The 18586-nt window shown below is 42.5% G+C and overlaps 1 protein-coding gene across 5 annotated transcripts in view; it reads left to right on the top strand.

Moving 5' to 3' along the window:
• LOC111243870 (uncharacterized) overlaps positions 1-18586 on the top strand; it is a 174051-nt gene that overhangs the window by 46009 nt on the left and 109456 nt on the right. Inside the window, exon 1 of one of the 5 annotated variants that reach the window (XM_086980013.1) lies at positions 17659-17881. The exons of the other annotated variants lie outside the window; for them this stretch is intronic. Coding sequence (XP_086836139.1) covers positions 17674-17881 — 208 coding nt within the window. The 5' untranslated portion in view covers positions 17659-17673. Of the gene's footprint in view, positions 1-17658; positions 17882-18586 lie in introns of those variants that run through there. 5 annotated transcript variants of the gene reach the window in all.

The following is an 18586-nucleotide window of genomic DNA, read 5'->3' as shown; positions in this document are numbered from 1 at the left end:
AAACTCATTGCGCCGATGACCAACATACACAGGCAAGCCGACTGGCTGGATGATGGCAACGTCGCTAGCAGAAGTAACAACGCGCTCGTGACCATTTTGTTCCTTCGCCGATGCTGTTATAACCAGTGGAGCGCCATATCGCGCCGCTTAACGAGGACTACTTGGAATTACAGCCATTGCCTATGTGTATTCATTAAAGCGTCGCTTTAATGAATCGCTAGGATGTTTATGTTGATATTAGTGGTTATGGAAGGATCGTGTTGGACAGAAGATGATCATTTCATTGAAAGGGAGGCTACACGAGGAGGGCACTGCTTATGTAGTTGTCATTTCTATAAACCAGTTCGATGCGTATAGCTAAAGTGGACCAAGGGGCTTTCAAAAGCTAAGCTGCTGAAGTAATCACATGCCTATTCAGTTGGTCGCGTTCAGCGTGCGTTGCCCAGTCACATTCAAACTACTAGCCAAAGTAATAGTACCGATGATAAACGTATTCTTCAAAACACAAATTAAGTTATGTCTGATTCACAAGTTTTACAATTCTACAAGAAACAAAAATATGTATGTCCTTTTTTCTAAGAACGTATATGTCAACAGCATAGTTCACTCTCTCGACATGTTCCACTATTGGTTTGCTTATGCATACATGTCCAAGACCTCCGCACATATCTATACTATTAGTCTACCGGAACTAGAAACAGCAACGATTCACAGAGTCGCTTTTGTTCGGCCCTTTTTTCTCAGCTATTTACATATTCCAAGGTGATAACCCGGTAGTGCTACGCCTACCAGGAGCAGAGTGACAGTCGCAGCTGGACTTGTTGTCAAGATCCTTATGTCTCACGGCAGAGTTTTATAGCAAGCAGCAATGCTGAATTGCGACAAGACACCTCTATTCTTTGCTGAGCCACCGTAAGGCGTCGGCGGTATGACCACGAGCAGAGGCAGTGGCAAGTAACCAGCTGCCCGAACAATACTGCTGCAGGTTGGCCGGTGGTACGGGTGTGTCTGTCCAGCCAGGCCCTGTCCAAACGCTATCCATGCTTTACTTATACGCTATACTTTTCTCTAATAAGCAGCCTCTTGCCTAACTCCAATGTTACTTTTAGCGGTTGGCGTAACCGTTACCGCTCGTACGCCCGCAGCCCTATCATAAGCGACCTCCATGGTAGGGGATTTGCCAAAGGCAGCCTGCACTGCTATTTGCCGGGCTGCCAGCAGCAAAGCGGGCCCTTTCTGCAGAGACACGGATCCTCAATGAGGACGGGAACTAAGTATGGAGCTCCTGTTCGGTAGTCTTTGGCCGACTGATTTATCCCAGCTTAGTGCAGTCGCGTTCGCTTGTTCTTAGCAAAGCATTGTTCAAGTATTGCATTACGTTTTATTGTTTTTCAGTCGTCTGAGTTGTATAGCAACAAAATTGCTTGCCACTACTAATGATCTAGACGCCTTCAGTTTTTCCTATTACAACCGCAATACAACCGGCGAAGAGCCACTAAACAGTTGCACCCCACGTTCGTGTACGTGCACATCTGCAATCAGGGTTTTTCTTCCTTTGGCTGAAGCTAAGCTTCTGGCCGTGTACTCCGACAGTGGCGATATGCACTGATCAACTTCTAGTCAACAATGCAGTGGTGCACTACCATCTGTTTGACAACAGATCAGATTAAATCCTACGCCGTTCGCCAGTATAGAAGGGCTTCGTACCTCGAACAAGGCATATTCACGGACAAAAATTAAAAACAGTTCACACAGTAATAAATCGATCAGGCCGGTTGCATTATGTTTGAACTAATGGCGAGCTGACGCTTATGCCTATTCTACGCGGAGTCATACTTCAGTCTCTACTGATACGTAAATGAGTCATAAAACAAAACCTCCTAACTGCTAAAAATTAGACGGTACGTAAGTAACGGAATGTCTTCTTTAGCGTAACTTAGCGTAAAATTGTTGGATATTTACCAAAAGCGGCTCTATATTCATCAAGTAATGCCGGTAAAGCTTAGTATAGGAATTCGATACTGACACTGATGCTGCCTTTGATCCGCCCTATAGACTATAGTTAAACGTTTCATACGAAACAATTTGATCTATTTCGTAACTTCGTTCAGCTATGAGTTTTAACAGGCAAAAACAACGAATATGGAAGGAGCCGGCTGACGATCTTTCATGCTATGTTAACTGATAGATTTGTCACATACGCAGACATCTTGAAACTACTGCTATTCTATGCGTTTTAAGTATAGTCATAATGTAGTATAGTTGACGCCATCTAAATATATCGGTTATATGAGCAGCGATTGTATAAAATTTCGAATGTTCGTGCTTTATACTTTGTCTTTTTTTGTTTGTCACGAACGGCTCTACGTTTCTCGATACATTGAAGCCATTTTCGATTCATATCTGGTGCAAACGGAACACACATCTAAATGAAATTTCAGGGGGGGGGGGGGCAGTCACTTGAACCCCTGTATACCATTCACCCTTTGAGTGCGAATAAATTCTACCTAGGCCACGGATTGTATTCATTGAACTCTGGATGGCAGTGCGATGCGTGTTGCGGTAATTAGCAGTAGCTTGCCATACCTGTAGATAAACCTTTCCATTACTTGGCTATACTGACAAATAGCTAGTCTACGGGAATTTAGGCTTGAGGGTTAGTAGTAGAGACGTGGCGATCAGTTTCTAGGTGCTCGACAAGCAGCGTCGAATTATCTGACCCGGAAAGTGGGTTCTCCGTGAGCTTGAATAACCAGGAGTGATATCATACATTTTTCGCTGTATGTAGTGGGTTAAAAAGATTCTTTGTATGAATGAAATTGTCGCTGGCGATGTGCGGTGGATCTATTGCTTCATTCATAGGCGTAAAACATTACAGTTAACCTTAAACGATCAGCTAATCAAAGTCAGATATTCAAGAAGTCCGTCTTGGTGCTTGGTGGAATGAAAAAGGAGTAACCTCTTTTGACTCGTGAACACCTCATGAACTGCTGTGCAGAGCCCTACGGATGTCGGCCGAAAGCTTTGAAAAGCGACTCTAGTGAAACCTCCCTTCGTGGGTAAAAAGAGCGGCAAAGTCATTTTGCCTTGACAGTTTGAGGGTACGAAAAATCAACTTTTTGACGGTCTGAGAAGTTAAACAATTTTTGACCTCACGTTGTGTCTAATTGGAAACTTCTCATTGACCCCAAGGACTCAACCACGATAGGCCAATAATAATACAACGAAATCTGTCGTCTGCTATTTGTCTGTATTAGAGATTGCGCGGTTATTTGTTCACCGTCGCTCGCTGTTTCGTTATATACAATTGACCGGGCGATCCGGTCGAAGAGCATTTTACCGATATTAACAGTAATCAACCGTATTCCCTTTCTTCAGCTCTTCGTTCAGTATTCCTCTGATCAACATTCACTAACGATAACCCAATTGTCTACAGTAGAGTCTGTCGCGCTTCCCCTTCACCTTTACGGCAATTTTTCGAAATGGTGCTTCGCGTTTTCAAGGCATCCGCTGGGTGGACAGACCAATTGTAGACCAGCTGCCTATTGCACAGTACCGACAAAGTCGTCCAAGGACACAGTACCGTTGCAAGGATATTGTGTATCAGTATAATTATACTACTGATGTGTGAGGATTAATAGGTATAATGACTTCTGGATTGAACATCATTTTTAGCACATTTCAAAACGGCGATATTGCGCATAACGCCCTAGCAAACCTGACTAATCAGAGTAATAACGTACGGAGAGAAGATTTAGTTGTATTATTACGTGGATCTGAGCTGATATGTGCGTACATGTTGGCCTTCGTATGTTGTGCTATAATCAGGAGCCAATGATAATCGACGGCTTCTGGTGATGTGTAAGAACTGGCCGGGATGCTGTACGGTAAATCTTTAAGAATTACAAGGCTAGAAAGAACGCAACGAAGTCTATATATAATTCAGTCATTAATGTAACATCGTTAAAATAACATGTCAGAGGACATTCTATATAGTCCATAAATCCTCTATTATCGATGACACGTATAAAATGATGCTATGAATAGAACCAGCTAAAATTATAAGAAAATCTATTTTGACAAACATGTAAAAGTCCAAAACGATTGTCTTCATTCTCTAAGAGATATTATCGTTGTCCACTGTGGAAACGGCAGCCAATTAATCAATGCACAAGGTCGGTGTCTATGGCTCGCGTCCAGCGTAACCATGTTACATAAAAGATCATTTAGACAGCACATGACTCTGTATTGATGTACGTCTGTAGCTCAATTGCGTGCCCTGCATTAGCGTGAACGGCAAACTCTCTGATAGGTATCGATCGACCCACCCAGTAAGATAGCAAACGTCCTCACTTGTGTTTATAAATTACACACACCCCGTACATTCATACACACACATCTATTTCGGTGACAGCCTTTTGCAGCCGGAGAGCACGGCTCAGGAAACGGTTTGGCATTATGATGAAGAGCCTATTAATCTCCCGTAGAAAAGTCTGCTAGTGCTGCTCGCGTCGCCAACGTGAGGATAAATAGAGTGGCGTTGTTATTAATGTTTTGCTGTTTTGTTGCCCTAATCTTGTTGCTAGTGCTGTCACCGCTTGCTGCCTCTGGGCAACCTAGTTCACCCGTTCCGGTGACTGCGGCAGCGACAGAATCCGTCTCGCCATTCGCACGTGTAAAGCCATTTCACACCCATAGACAACATTATCGTATAAACCAACCTACCATTCCATTGTGCGTTGTTTGTTTTTGCTTGCTTCTCCATTTTCAGCCAGTCATCAAACATAATAATTGCCCCTATAGTGATGCATAAGATATCACATAATTATATAAATATATATACGTTTTTTAACTCGGCTATACTTACATATTCACGGATGAGATTCGCAGACTACATCACATAGTGGTACCACAGCTTCTTATTGAGCGTATTACACAGGTCATAATAGACAAAATAACATGCAACTGTATGTATATTTAACAAAATTGTTTTTATGGTTTAAAATATATATCCATGGCTGGCGTGTGTGTGTGGATGTGCATAACAAAGGGTCGTGCGTACGCGGAGCACAACGACGCGAACAGAAATTCAGGCGGTGGCAGTGGCCTCACAGGTTCAGGCTCATGTGTGCGCACTGTCCGCCTTTCTGCCCTATCTGTAGGTCTCTTCAAGGCAGTAGACAGGTATGTCTACGCCGTCGTTGTCGTCGCTGACTAAAATGATGCATGCATCCGTCAGTTTCCTCTGTAGCCCCGCTATCGAATGCGATTGGTGCAGGTTGTCGGGTGAGGCAAAATGTACATATGCTGCACGTGAGAGGAACAGAAGGACCGAGCGCGGCGACTGTTGTACTTAGAACAGGGTATGGGCCACAGCTATCGAAGATGGTCGTGTACACGAGGTGCAGACTCTGCGCCGCTGGTGCTTCACTCTGTGGCAGAAACTGTCTCGACGACACATCCATTCAACGAACATAAGAATCCAACGTAACCTAGACACACAGGAACAATACCTAATGAAATAGTACTTGCCAACAACCTTTTTTCTTCTAGCCTTGAACATGAACGGCAATGTACATACTATTAATCTAGGCTACGCAATTTCGAGTACTACTGAGCTCGTGATATCGTAAGACCAGTGGTTTTCGCACGTAACTACTAACAAAGCATAATGCGCAAACAAATGCAAACTTATTACCGATTCAACTGCCAGATAATGTCGAACCAAGTGACTGTGGTATACTGGGATGTTTTCTCTATAGGATTATTTATTCTTACTATGTAATTTCATAACTAATATTAAATTTTTATTAAGGCAATAGCAATGTTCGTACTATACAAGTATATATTATATAAAGTATTTAGCTGCTTTAGAGAGTATCAGCGCTTCTCTGGTTTCAGTCTCGAAGAACTCGGTAGCAGTGTCTATTATGACACGAATGAGATCTACTAATCAGCTTCACCGTGATGCTCACTATGATTAAACTGATAATTGTTCCAGACAAACGCAAATATCGTAATCCAAGGACCCTCAGACCAAGAAGCCCGCAAGAACCGAAATCTAAAATTTGCAGAAGAAGCAATTCTTCTGCAAATTTTAGATTTCGGAACGTTCACTTAGTAATCCTTCAAATTTTGTGTTCGAGTATCTGCAATCGTTCAACAGCCAATCGCAAACCCCCCCCCCCCCCCAGAAACGGCTCGCACTCGATATTATAGGACATTCTGCTTGCAGATACTGGTATATAGAACCCATTTTGCAACGACCTTTTAAGAGCTAATGCTAACTACAGAGTTGAATCAGCAGCACCGTATTGTTGAGTCTGTATGACAATCATTACCATTTTATGGCTAGTCTAGTAACCACCGTTGAATTTAGCAACAGCCGAAGTAGGCTAGCTGTGGTGTTCATCCACAAATCTGGCCACACCGACGAACGCTGTAAGTCCTCTAGGGAAACAGACACGAGACTATCGTAGTAACAAACAGCGTCAATGGAAAATAACAGCCCAATCAGCCAGTCTTGCACGAGGAATCTCTTCTAACCGGTGCCAAGCGCAAATCGCTATAGGTAGCCAGAGAAAGATATAGGATCGGCTTAGCCGTGTTTGTTTTCATTCTCGTGTCAAACATGACCTTCGTTCAGTACCGTACCATATGCCAGCCCAGTATTGTCTGTATGACAACAGTGCGTCGTATCCAACGAGTGTCGTATTGCTTGCGGCCTACTTACAGGCCAGCGTATGCGATACGCGAAATATAGCTTCAAGCGGGCTCCGACGCCCAGCACCCTCTCCTCTTTATTTCCTCAGGGCTCGACATCGTAACTGTGTACGGCAACATGCACAATGGGTGCTTCGATCCAAACGTCCTACCATTGATTGTGGCTAAACTATTCAAGTTGCCTGTGCAGAATGTGTAAGATATACGTATAGATTCCTCAAAGAACATTTGACTAGTTCAATATAATGTAACGTTATGCTCGAATGCTTAGCTGCTGCTTTGCTCATAGTAACCTTTAGCGGGCCAGCGGGTGTGATTCAGCGACAGACTATGCCACGTCCCGTTTCGGCGCTATCCTGTCGGACAGCTATGGCCTAGTAGTATTTAGAGGCTAGTGCATAGGAGGCGGATCAATTGTGTCGTCTGTAATTGTTGGACGACATCAAGCTGATGACTTCTTTTATGTGAAAGTTAAGATTTCTGTAAGCGAACTTCGTAGGACAATGTCTATTTTATACACACTTATCGTCGTCGATGTCTTTGTCGGAAACAGTGCTGCGTGTAGACGCAATAGGAAAGGCCAGTATCAACCATGCACCGAGCACAAGTCGCGCGTTAATCGCCTCGTGTTCTTGACGTTGCTTTCCGCTGCCACAGCGGCGAAATGGACAAAGGCCGATGTTGACGGACCACACGAAACGCTTCAATTCGCTAGCTGATTACATTGCCTGTTTTATCCAAAACAATGCATATGGTTGTGGAACCAGCGATCATAGAGATCGAAGTGTATTAAAACTTACGATCTTTTATGCTAGGTACGCGAGCCAGACAAGCGTACGTCACCTTCTTTGTGGGCTGGGGCTGTGAAGTAATATAAAAGAAATCAAAGAAATGCCATTGCTGCTTGGTGAGACTGGATAGAGGAAAACCGTTTTGTACTCACCGGTTTCTCGGCCTAGCAGCGCCTTGCACGCAAGACGGAACACTTATTGTAGCTGCCCGGATCCAAACGATGTTCGTTACAGGTCACGTACGACAAGACTCATTAGAGTTCTATATTTCAGTGCGAAACACTCGACGCGCCTCTTACGTGCTATATCGTCGTACGTTTTTGTCTGATGTTTCTTGAATTTGACACCTATCTATTTATATTTTCACGGGTCGTCATACCTTTTAAGGAGCACAATCTATCAGTATCGAACAAATCTACTTCTAGATTACTCATATACTTGCAAAATAGTTATCATATATTAACAGGTTCTGTTGTAGATTATTTGCGCGGATCTGCCGTAGTTTAAACCAATCAACGATTCAAAATACTATTTTCTCCACAAAGTTACCGATATCTGTAGATTGTCAAGTTTCATTTTCTTTTATCTTCAGCGATGCTGGATAATCTGACATTTTTTTTCTATCTAGGCTATCATTCAGATTTAACTCTCTAGCGTTCTATCGCTCAAGTCTATTTTTAATACCGTCGAAATGTCGAGCACTTCGTTTGCCTCTTGTTACCTGCAAGAGCCTCCATTGACGAAGCTCACGCTTTCGACGTCCTTCGAATGGCGACGGTGGCTTGCCTTTTCCGTCGTCAGCCTGCTATAAATATCTTGTGAACCTTTGCGCCGACCCATCGCTTTCATTATGAAAAGATGCTAGATGGTTAACAAAAACTTGTTTGCTTTGCCTCAAGACTTCACTCATCCTCCCCTTTCTCTATCTTGGGGTATTGCCACCCTGTTCAAGGTCTAGCATACCTTTTTTAAAGAGCACGAAGGGGACAAGCGCGCTGTTAATGGTGTTTCAGCTTCAGTGTCTCCATTTCCGCCTGGACTCCCTGTCCTCTTCCATCGGGTCAACCGGATTAGAAGCTCCAATGTTTTGCCAAGTATTAGTGTGTTGCCATACCATCTGCCGAAGCAACAAGCCTAACGAGAAATACTGGGTTATATCGCATATCTCGATTGCTGTATCGTTGGAATATAATTCTAACCGGACGCGAGTGACGCTCGAAAAATGCGTCATGCACATCCAGATGAAAGCGTCTGCGCAGCCATAACTAATTGATTCTTCATTTTCTCATAAAAAAAAAATGATGACTTAGTGTTTTACCGAGTCATATCTTCTATAATAAAATCCTACCAAATTGTATTGAACTTTAAGTTTTGCAACTGATCCAGACAAAGTGGAGAAGTTTAGAATACTTGAATCAAACTATCGTTGCACGAAACCGTATGCTTCCTGAATAACAATAAAAACGGGTTTTTATTTGCGAAAGAATTCTAGACTAAGGGAACACAATAGGTTGACACCTTGTTGGTATTTTGTTGCTATAGCTGAAAGGCGGCTCTCCAAAACGGATCAAGATCCAACAGATTGATATCTGAAGTAGCTCAAGAGAGCCTCCTTGAATAACATGGCATATATGAAAAATTGCAACCCCCTAGCAACTTATGAAGCCTTAGGCAGAATGCTATGTCTTGCTGTTGACGGCTTAGCAAGTCCATGTAAGGCCTATCGTTTAATTGATGATAGCCTTTGGAAAGAAAAGCAGGCACGGTGTTGGAAATCGCTACACAAAGACTCACATATAAATATGTATGGAGAGGCGGAGGTCAGCCTTAAAAACACAAAGTGGAGAATGATAAGTCAGGCACGAGTGATAGGCTGAGAAGAATTTGAACTTTTTTTAAGTCCAAATTGTGGTCTTAATACTTGCGTGTCTAGATCCATCAATATCAATAGAACGTGTGAACTATGTAGTTCGACAGAGCTGTCGGCAATAACGAGATATTAACAAAATCCATCGTTTCTGGCATCAGATCTAAGAAATGGCCCTGCTCGGCCTGCTGTCATCAGTTTTTCGAGAACTGCAATATTTACTACATTCGTATTAAATAGAGCACTTCCTATAGTAATAAGCCACAATTCCTGAGGCTTCACAATAGACGACACGTTCAGCTAGATGCTTTTAGACCTCAATTTGACAAAGACAATTTTTGTTCTTTGGGAGCTGGCACCAACTCTAGAGTCTTCCTCAGTTGTCACCGATTCGATTAGATATCGTGTGCTACAGGAGAGACATTTGCAAACAAGAATACTTGAGCCAAGGGCACAAGCCAACTTGGTTCGCTAGTGAATACGCGGATGAAACAAAGAAACTAGGCCACATCTGCTTATGCGGCGCTTTGGGGCCTTACTTCTATATACGGTAGGACACAAGCCCCATATGCTGATCTATCGGGCGTTGGGGGCTTAACGCTTCAAGGATATTCGCATGGATGTAGTGGCAGGGGTTGAAGTATTGGACCACTTGTCGCATCTTACGGTAAGGTATCCCAGGACCAGTACGGCAAGGTTCAAAAATAGCCGGGACACTCAGGCTTCCCTCTATACCATTCACATAGCGTCAACAGCAAACGGAAACGACATCCATGGACAATTCGTTGGCCGTTTCATTAGTTACCCATATAATCTACGTGTTATGCAACGTACACATACCGTATATGAAGCGGTCAACAGTACGTAGTAGGCTATTTCAGAAGAGTTGTTCAGTTATTCGCTTATATCAACACCTGCCTCCTATATGAGATGTATCTCGATGAAAAAATGGTTGAGTGGTCTTCATTTAAAAAAAAAAATAGAAAAGAGAAAAAGGGAAGATGAGCGGGCAAGCGTACGTTTCTGTCTATCATTTTCCTTCGTCGTTTCAAGCTGTGTGTTCCGCTATTTAAACATCTAGTCCAATAGTAACGTCTTCTGTAGCCTCATTATGGTATTACTACTATAGCAGGAGTTTCGCTTGACCCGAGCAGGTCCTTATCATGGCTGGCGTTTTTGACAGGGTCAGGCCAACGCATAAAAACTAAATCGGCTCCGCTTGAGTGGCGCTATTCCGTGCACTTGTTCATATATTGACCATAGTGAATCTCGGTGAGGCTGCAGTTATAAATGTGACGTACGCTATATAAAACGGCTAATGTTATGTAATACAAATCGATTGAAGTACTTCAAATTGGAATCGATGAACACATTTTTGTTTCGGTACCGTATTTGACCTCAGTTGATGTAGGGCGCGTTTTTCAGCACGTTCGTTTTAAGAAATTGCATGCAGATCTTTATTTGACTGCATTAACATTGTTACCCTTAAGTTACAGTTGCCACTTTTTTTTTTTGTTCTCCACCAGATCATACCGTCTCTCACCCTTCCATGTTAACTACAAGCGCTTAAATCCATCGTCGTGCAGTTTGTGTCAGCATCAGATGTATACATGCGATGGCGCAGCTTTACAAGGTGTTTTTAAGGTTTCCAACCGCTTGTTTTTCAATTCGAAGTTGTGACGGATTGGTTAATTTAAATGCCAACTTTCATATAGTGGACAAGATCGCGCACCATCCGTTGAATCATCTTGAATGAGCAAATTAAGTAGCCTTTTCTTTGGGGATTTGCCCTTGAATAGAACTGAAGGAGTTTACAAAGGATCTTTGTGAACCTCGTAAAGCCTTTCTCTATTAGCGATAGGTAAATCGGCGATGGAGACGACGCCACTGAGGTTCAACAAATCGAAAAATCAACACTGCACTTTATTTGAGCAGAACGTATGATCTGCCACAGCAACAGTTACAAAAGTGACTTTTAAACTGCGATCTGCAGTTCCTTCAAGCTGTAAATAGAACAGACTTGAATAATCTAGAAATTCAACTCGGCCTTATCGAGGTAGTAAGTGTTCTATCGGATGCTACTTACCCTAAGAGGTTCAGTAATTAGATCAAAACAGGCCAACTAATATGTAGTTTCAACGTTAGCTAGACGTTGCATATATGATTATTCGGCACGAGCTACTGACTGAACAGAGCGTAATCTGTAACCAATTTAAGTTGACTATAACGAATCGCCATTAAATTATGACACCTAGCCATTACATTGTATTACAGACATATATATATTCGCACGATGATATGAAGATGTATTTGCGTAGAGTGATCATAAGACACCAAACAAATTCTAGCGGGAAGCGTAAAAAAAGACCGCGATATTCTCTGCCATAGCAGAACTACCGGTCAAGAAAGAAAGCAAGTGTTGTTAAACAGATTCCCACAGACGGAGTCCTTCGGGTCAGTGGAATACGATTTGGCAAATCCGAGAAGAAGCCAAACAAACCTTAACCTACTCTTCGAATCGATGACTTCCGTAGCCGTCTCAGAAATAGGACAATCGCCCCCCCCCCCCCCCCAGCTTGATACGATGATCCCGTCAAAACATAAATCGGATGTGAAATCTGCACAAAGTGGTTGATACTGTCGCTGCGCAGGTTAGTGCTCGCTGAATTTGATTGAATCATCCAATTCAGGATGACCATCACTACCTGGCCAAGGCGTCTCAAGTTGTACATCGTAAACGTACAACTAAACATCGATCTGTATTGGGTCCAAGGTGAGAAGGAGTGCGAGCCGGATAAAATGGGAGACTGTGCCTAGGTTGTCACCACACAAAAAAACCAAGTATTCTTGAAAATCCAGCGGAAAGCAGATCTTGATCTTGCATTACCCGATTCTTGTACGGGAAGTTTTTTTGTTACGATTCCATCTACCTAGAGCAGCCGATTCCCTGAACAATATTGCTTTATTTTTATTATTATTGAATTTTGTCGTCTTCGACTGTGGTCCTTAACGTTACGTATATGCGAAAAATACTTGTCTATATCCGTAAAGAAAAAATTATGATCTTAAGGCTTGCAGCCTTCTTGCAAAGGGAACAACAACTCGATGAAAGCCGAACCTGGAAACTTCAATTGCAGCCTGCGGAAACTATGATAATATAGCCCTTTTTGAATTCCGTTACGGGTCGAAAACGGAACTCCTAAGGCAAAAAGCAATTCACTAGCAAGACAACAAATTTGAAATAGGTGTACCTTTTGTTATCCTAGCGAATATCACAGCTCAGCCATTTCTAGACAGCTTCGTACAAACAGAGCCATCGTTAGCCTTAGAAGATAGGCCTACATTCGTCTGCTGCCTACAAATTTATCGGACACTATAAAAATGAGCTAAAGTAGTTTTTCATTTGATTGCACCGCATTGAATTATCCTCGTAAGTGGGAGCCATGTCACCGAAGTTGACTGATTTTGTGTGTGAAATTAGTCTAGCCTAGCCAATTCTGCCAAATCGACGTTGCCTTTCTAGGGGACTAAGGTAGGTAAGCCATTACTCCTGTTTAGGTCGAGGCCGAGCACAGTCTCATGTGAAAGAATGGCGCGACAAGTGGCCATAGATGAATAGACCCTCTGCCTTTAGTCGGCAGGCAAAAGTTACGACACGCGATTAGTATGACGGCCCCCTTCATTGAAGAAGCTCGCCAAGACCGTGGAACCTTACAAGTTGTCACACACAATGGGCCCCCGCTAAAAGAAAACAGTGACCCTATTTCTGCCTTCAACGATACCATAGTGATTATACCGAGTATTTTCGTTGCGAACAAACAATCTAGCCAATCATCTAGGTCTTCCTGTTTCTACGAAAATACAACAATTACATCATGGCAGCTTATTGACCCCTTCACAGCATTTCTCATATGCTAGCCTGTGTCAGTGTTATACAATTCTGCCCCACGTCACATTTGCGTCGAACGTGTCAGGAAATCGCAAAAATCTAGAATCACTCGGTCTCACATATTCAGTAGCGTTATTGCGCCATGGCTGTAACTTTTGGCGTAAGTTGGTTGTCGGCCCATGAACTGTTTGGTAAAGATCTGCCTGTGGACTTCGGCAGCATAGCTTTACCGGTTCACAGTAAATTTTGTTTGTCTCACATTTGTTTGCCATGTCGGTTCTGGGGAACGCTGTGGAAATTGGCCTTTGCCGCAAGGTTTTAGCTAGAATAAAATTGGCTTTACGCTAGATGCAACTCGCGCGACATCTACTGGCGGCCTTTACCGATTAGATATATTTCTCTCGGTTATTATCCTTATGACATCTACGTCGGCGGAAGGGTTTAGCTGTACATTAGATGCTTGCGAATTACTAGTAAGACCGCATAGGAGAATGGCCTAGAATGATAAGGCCGCATTAAAGCTACAATATGTTTGAAATTGTTTTGTTGTTTTCTATTATTATTATAAATCTCATAGAAGATCGTTTTTTTTTTCCTTAATTATAACGGGAAACCTGGAAGGTTAGATTCATTCTCAGTGTAACGCGCTGTTCCACGACTGAAACTGATGTCCAATAAGGCGTTGAGTGCACCGCAATTATTAACACTGACAAATATTTTTAAGCTATTCATTAGGGCGCAGTTGGGATTTTTATCTAGGATATCCATTTCTCGGTGAGGTAAAACCCTATTCTGATTTAATAACCACCCTAAGGGGTCCATTCATATTTTTCAAGCAAACTAACTGGACAAGATATAACATTAAATAAGAAGGAAGTATCGATTCCTCTCGGAACGCTCAGATGTATTTCCCGCCGATCAGCGAATCTGCATCAGCAACCTTTGTCGGAGGCAGAGGTTTTGCATGCCGATGCCTCATCTGATCAACTAGGGCAACTACAACATAGTCCGTTCGTAGAGTACCAGGAATGCAGACGTTTGATATTTTCTGTTTACTTATTCGAGCAGTTTATTCGAGTACAGAAGACTCATAGTCAGACAAAGCGCTATGGCTCAAAGGCGCTTCGTTCCGACCACGCCATTACGAACATCATTACTAGATATATTGGGCCACTACAGAATGTTTTGCTACGGTATGAGTCAAGACGCACGCCCGTTTAATCAGAAGGCTAAGCCGACTGTGTATAGTTTACAGACTGATCAGCCAATACCGCTAAATCGGTGAAGGCCAACAGAATCGCTCTACGTACTAAATGGAAGAATAAGGGCCTTTAGCTTGCTTAAGGAACGATGCTCGTATATACGGTCGAATTTTAAGGACGTAGTTAACGGTTGGTTGTCAATGGTTCAGGCAGTATGCGAAAAACAGTTCAATCGTTAAAAATAAAAAAAAAACATGAATATTAATTTGACCGTATGCGCTCGGTAAGATATTTTTGCCAGTAGGATTCGGTATTTTCCCATGAAACACAGAAGAACTCGGACAGATGTTGGCGCTTCGCTGCTATCGCTAGAGGCTTATTCGAAAGTGACTAATTCAATTTTAAGTAGACGGACAAAAGGACAATTTCTAAGGGTTGCCTATTTATTCAAATCCAAATAGTGATAATAGTAACTTTCCAGTTTGAAGACCTTTGAATTAAACGACCTTGCTGTATCAGGATGTTTAATGCCTGTTGGCAGGAAGCCAGGAGGGATTTCAAAGCAGTTCTTGTTGGAATGCTTGAAACGAAAGATTTCCATCTATTCTTGCGCGTACCAGATAAACAGCAGCACCCTTTTATTTAAACCGGTTTTTGCCATTGCTGCATTGATCGTGCCGACCACTGTAATTCAAATTGTATACTCATTACGCAATATTTGCCCGCAGTCACGGACGCAGTTCTAATATCGGACCGATTGTTGCGTTTACTATTCAATAAATGTATTGGAACTAGGAAGGGAGCCGCTTATTTTTCCCAATAGCCCCTCACTATGTCACTCTTCCACTCAGTAGAACGCAACGTAAATATTTATTTTCATGATATATCAGTGATAAATATCAACCATCGTTCGATAATCTATTAGTCATGGTTACCAGTCGAAATAGCCAGCCGATGGATCGACGTTTTTTTCTTTGTCACTGCATTAACTGAAAACGTTCGGCTATGTCCCAACCAGCATCAGCCAGCCGGCTCTAATAGTCAGTAGAAGCCTCCTGACGATAGATCCTTTGCACAATAATCCACTTCGGAACGGTTGTATCACGGCAATACACTGACAGTAAATCTACAGATTCTTTACAAGGATAATCGGTTAGTGTTTTTTGGATTAGCGTCAATCCCTAAGACGCTGACCTGAGCAAAAATGATAAAAAGATGTACGTATGTGTGCAAGGAGAATTTGGAACAAAGAAAAAAGTCCGTATTTAATTAGCGCGATATCGATTTTGAGCTACATTCATGCACGGAATCGAGCATGTACTGAAACATCTGCAGAACGAATTAATGGAGCTCTGAAGATCTGAGTAGGAGTCAAATACCGCTAAAAGACCGTCAGAAGCACGAGGTCTTCATTGGAGCAGGACAGTTATCTCTGATGGTGGCCATTGATAGAAATATCGACCCTACACAGATTCTTTTTTACTACTTGTCAATAATACAGACTTTATTATCCTAATGACAAAAAGCGCCCTTTCGCGTACATCACGGTTTATTATGCTGGATGGCTCCACCTTGCGCCCCCTTTTCATTTGATGAACTTTTCCCTTAGTACGTCGCCTTTATCCAAACCAATTTATCTACGACAATCATTTAGTTTCGCTTTAATTATTTCTATTGGGCTGGCGGTAATAATTGCTTAGCCGTATCCGCTAATGGACTACCCATTTTTGCGTGGTGAAACGTCCTTCGTATTTTTATCGACATAGTCCAGACTAATATATATATAAATATATATATGTGTGTGTGTGTATGTAGAATAATGTGAAAACACCTCGAGAGCGTCTGTCCATTCCAGTAACAAACAGGGAGGACATTCCCAGCTGTTCCCGACCGACGAAGGAATATTCGGTCAATGATGTTCCTTTCGTTCGATTTGCAATAGCTAATTGTGTATGCACTCAGCAGTACGTTGTAGTATTGACGGTCGTAACGTGGATGCCTCGCCTCGTCTGCGTGCTTGTTCAATTGCGGCATATATGCGTGTCCGCGGCCATCTTGTTATCTCTATGCGATGTTCAGATAGTTACAGAAGAGACCCTTACGGCCCTTCGGTGCCCCTCATTTGTCCACTTACGTCCTGTCAACGTCGCGTCTACGTTGCGCCGCTCCTCGACGATTTCCTCGGATCGCTGGCTCAAATTAAATATTGCTTGTCGCGTCTGAGCAAAAATAAACTCAGACGACAGCGAGCGAGGCACGGCACCACGTTAGCAAACAGAGAATACAGTTAACCATCGACGGTCTGCCAGATGCAAAGCGGCAACATCGACGTCAGAAGTATTGCAGCAGCGGCAGTTAGACGTTGAAGAAGAGTAGAACGTCACGTCTTTTGATATTTTTCTAGAAGAATTGTAGAAATCAAATATGAAAGAGAAAGAGAGTTAAACTCGCCCTTTAAAAAAGGACACGGAGAACGTCGAACAACGAGTCAATATTGTGTAAGGAGGGGCTATGGGCAATATTTAATTTTTCTTGCTCTTCGTGTTTTATTTATCGATCCACACGATACATGTGGATAGGGAAAAAGGTACACACAGGACAGGAACGACAAGCCAAAAAAGCGTATATTATTCAATGGTGAGTCAGAATCGTGCCGTAGTTACCAACGTGGTAAGGCAAGGCATCGGAACAGCGAACCATCGCATTTTAAGATTTCGCTCCTTATCAATGATACCATGATTAATAACATTAAAGATACTAATTATGGTCTACCGGCCACGTTGACGCGATACTTCCTGCTACGGATAGAAAAAAGAAGGCCAACCCTTTATTCTATCTTTAAAATACGCAAGGATCTTTCGATTCGCTACTGTTTATTTAATAGACATCGCTGCGATCCGTTGGGCTCATCCCATGTCGTCATTGCGCCTTATGATGAATGACGCAGCGTGAGAGTTCCTTGTAGTTGGTATAAAACCGCTGCAATAATCGTCTCGGATTAGGGAATTACTGCAAAGCGCCCGTCCTAGAAATGAACTAATAAAGCGGCGGTGAAGAGATACGCTGCCGTAATTGAGAGTTGCGCACGTAAAAGCGTCCTGCTAGAATCGAAAGGCATATGTTATTTTCGTCAATGAAGCTTCTTGCATTTACTAGACGCGAGCGTGACCCTAGTGCGGAACCAAGCTGCGGGTAAGAGTAATGCGAACCCCACATGTATGCATTGGTACGTGTAAGCGTTCGCGTTTTGCAAGTAATAGTATTACCGTTTTGCGATCGCTGGCAGTGACTAAATATAACAAACATTTAATTGGAAAGATATGTTTTCTCACACGACAGAAACCGGTGCGCGTATGTGTATTCGTTCCCCTTTTCTTCGATGTTTTTCAACGCCATGAGACATTTGAAGGTTTGTAAATGTATTTTCTAGTCGAAGACGTTAACTTTTGCTTTCGAATAGTATTAGCCATCATACACTATTATGTACAAGATATAGGTACCTTCATAAACAGTTCTATTTTTAGTACGACTAACATGTAGGTATAATTTTAGGATGTAAAAATGTTACTCTGCCTTTGTTTTTATCTCAGCTAATGCTATGAAATGCATCAAATTGAATGCAAAAAAAAAATCAATCGATGCTCTAGTACGGCTTTGTTGTATTTAGCAAATACACGGAACAATTATTTCTTTATTTAGAGATATTCAATAAAAATGTTGTATTATTCAAGTGTGATTCACTGAAGGGCTCTTGTATGATGTCAAAGATGTTCGAAATAGCAGAAAAAAAAATGGCTTTTATGACCTACGTATGGAATTCTTGTAGTTGAACCTTCTTTCAAAGGTTATATAAACCTGAATTGGTATCAATGAGCAACAAGCGGCTGCTTGCAGGCACAGCTTTTTGCAGCATTGTCTCCTATTGAGTGCGTGACCCGGTCAAAAAGAATCTACGCACCTGACGTAACTATCTCTTCGAAGGACCTCCCTAGATGAACCCTGCAAGCAATTCTTCGTCTTCCCTCTTCTCGAATTCCGTGGCCGTTTGTCCACTGCCATATACTCCGCTTGTTGAGGTGATCGAGGACATGATGATACCCCGTAACCTCGAAAC

This window comes from Varroa destructor, unplaced genomic scaffold, assembly GCF_002443255.2.
Source record: "Varroa destructor unplaced genomic scaffold, Vdes_3.0 BEIS01000002.1, whole genome shotgun sequence".
NCBI lineage: Eukaryota > Metazoa > Arthropoda > Arachnida > Mesostigmata > Varroidae > Varroa > Varroa destructor.
Note: the sequence above shows the minus strand (reverse complement) of the source record. Positions and strands in the feature narration are given on the sequence as shown.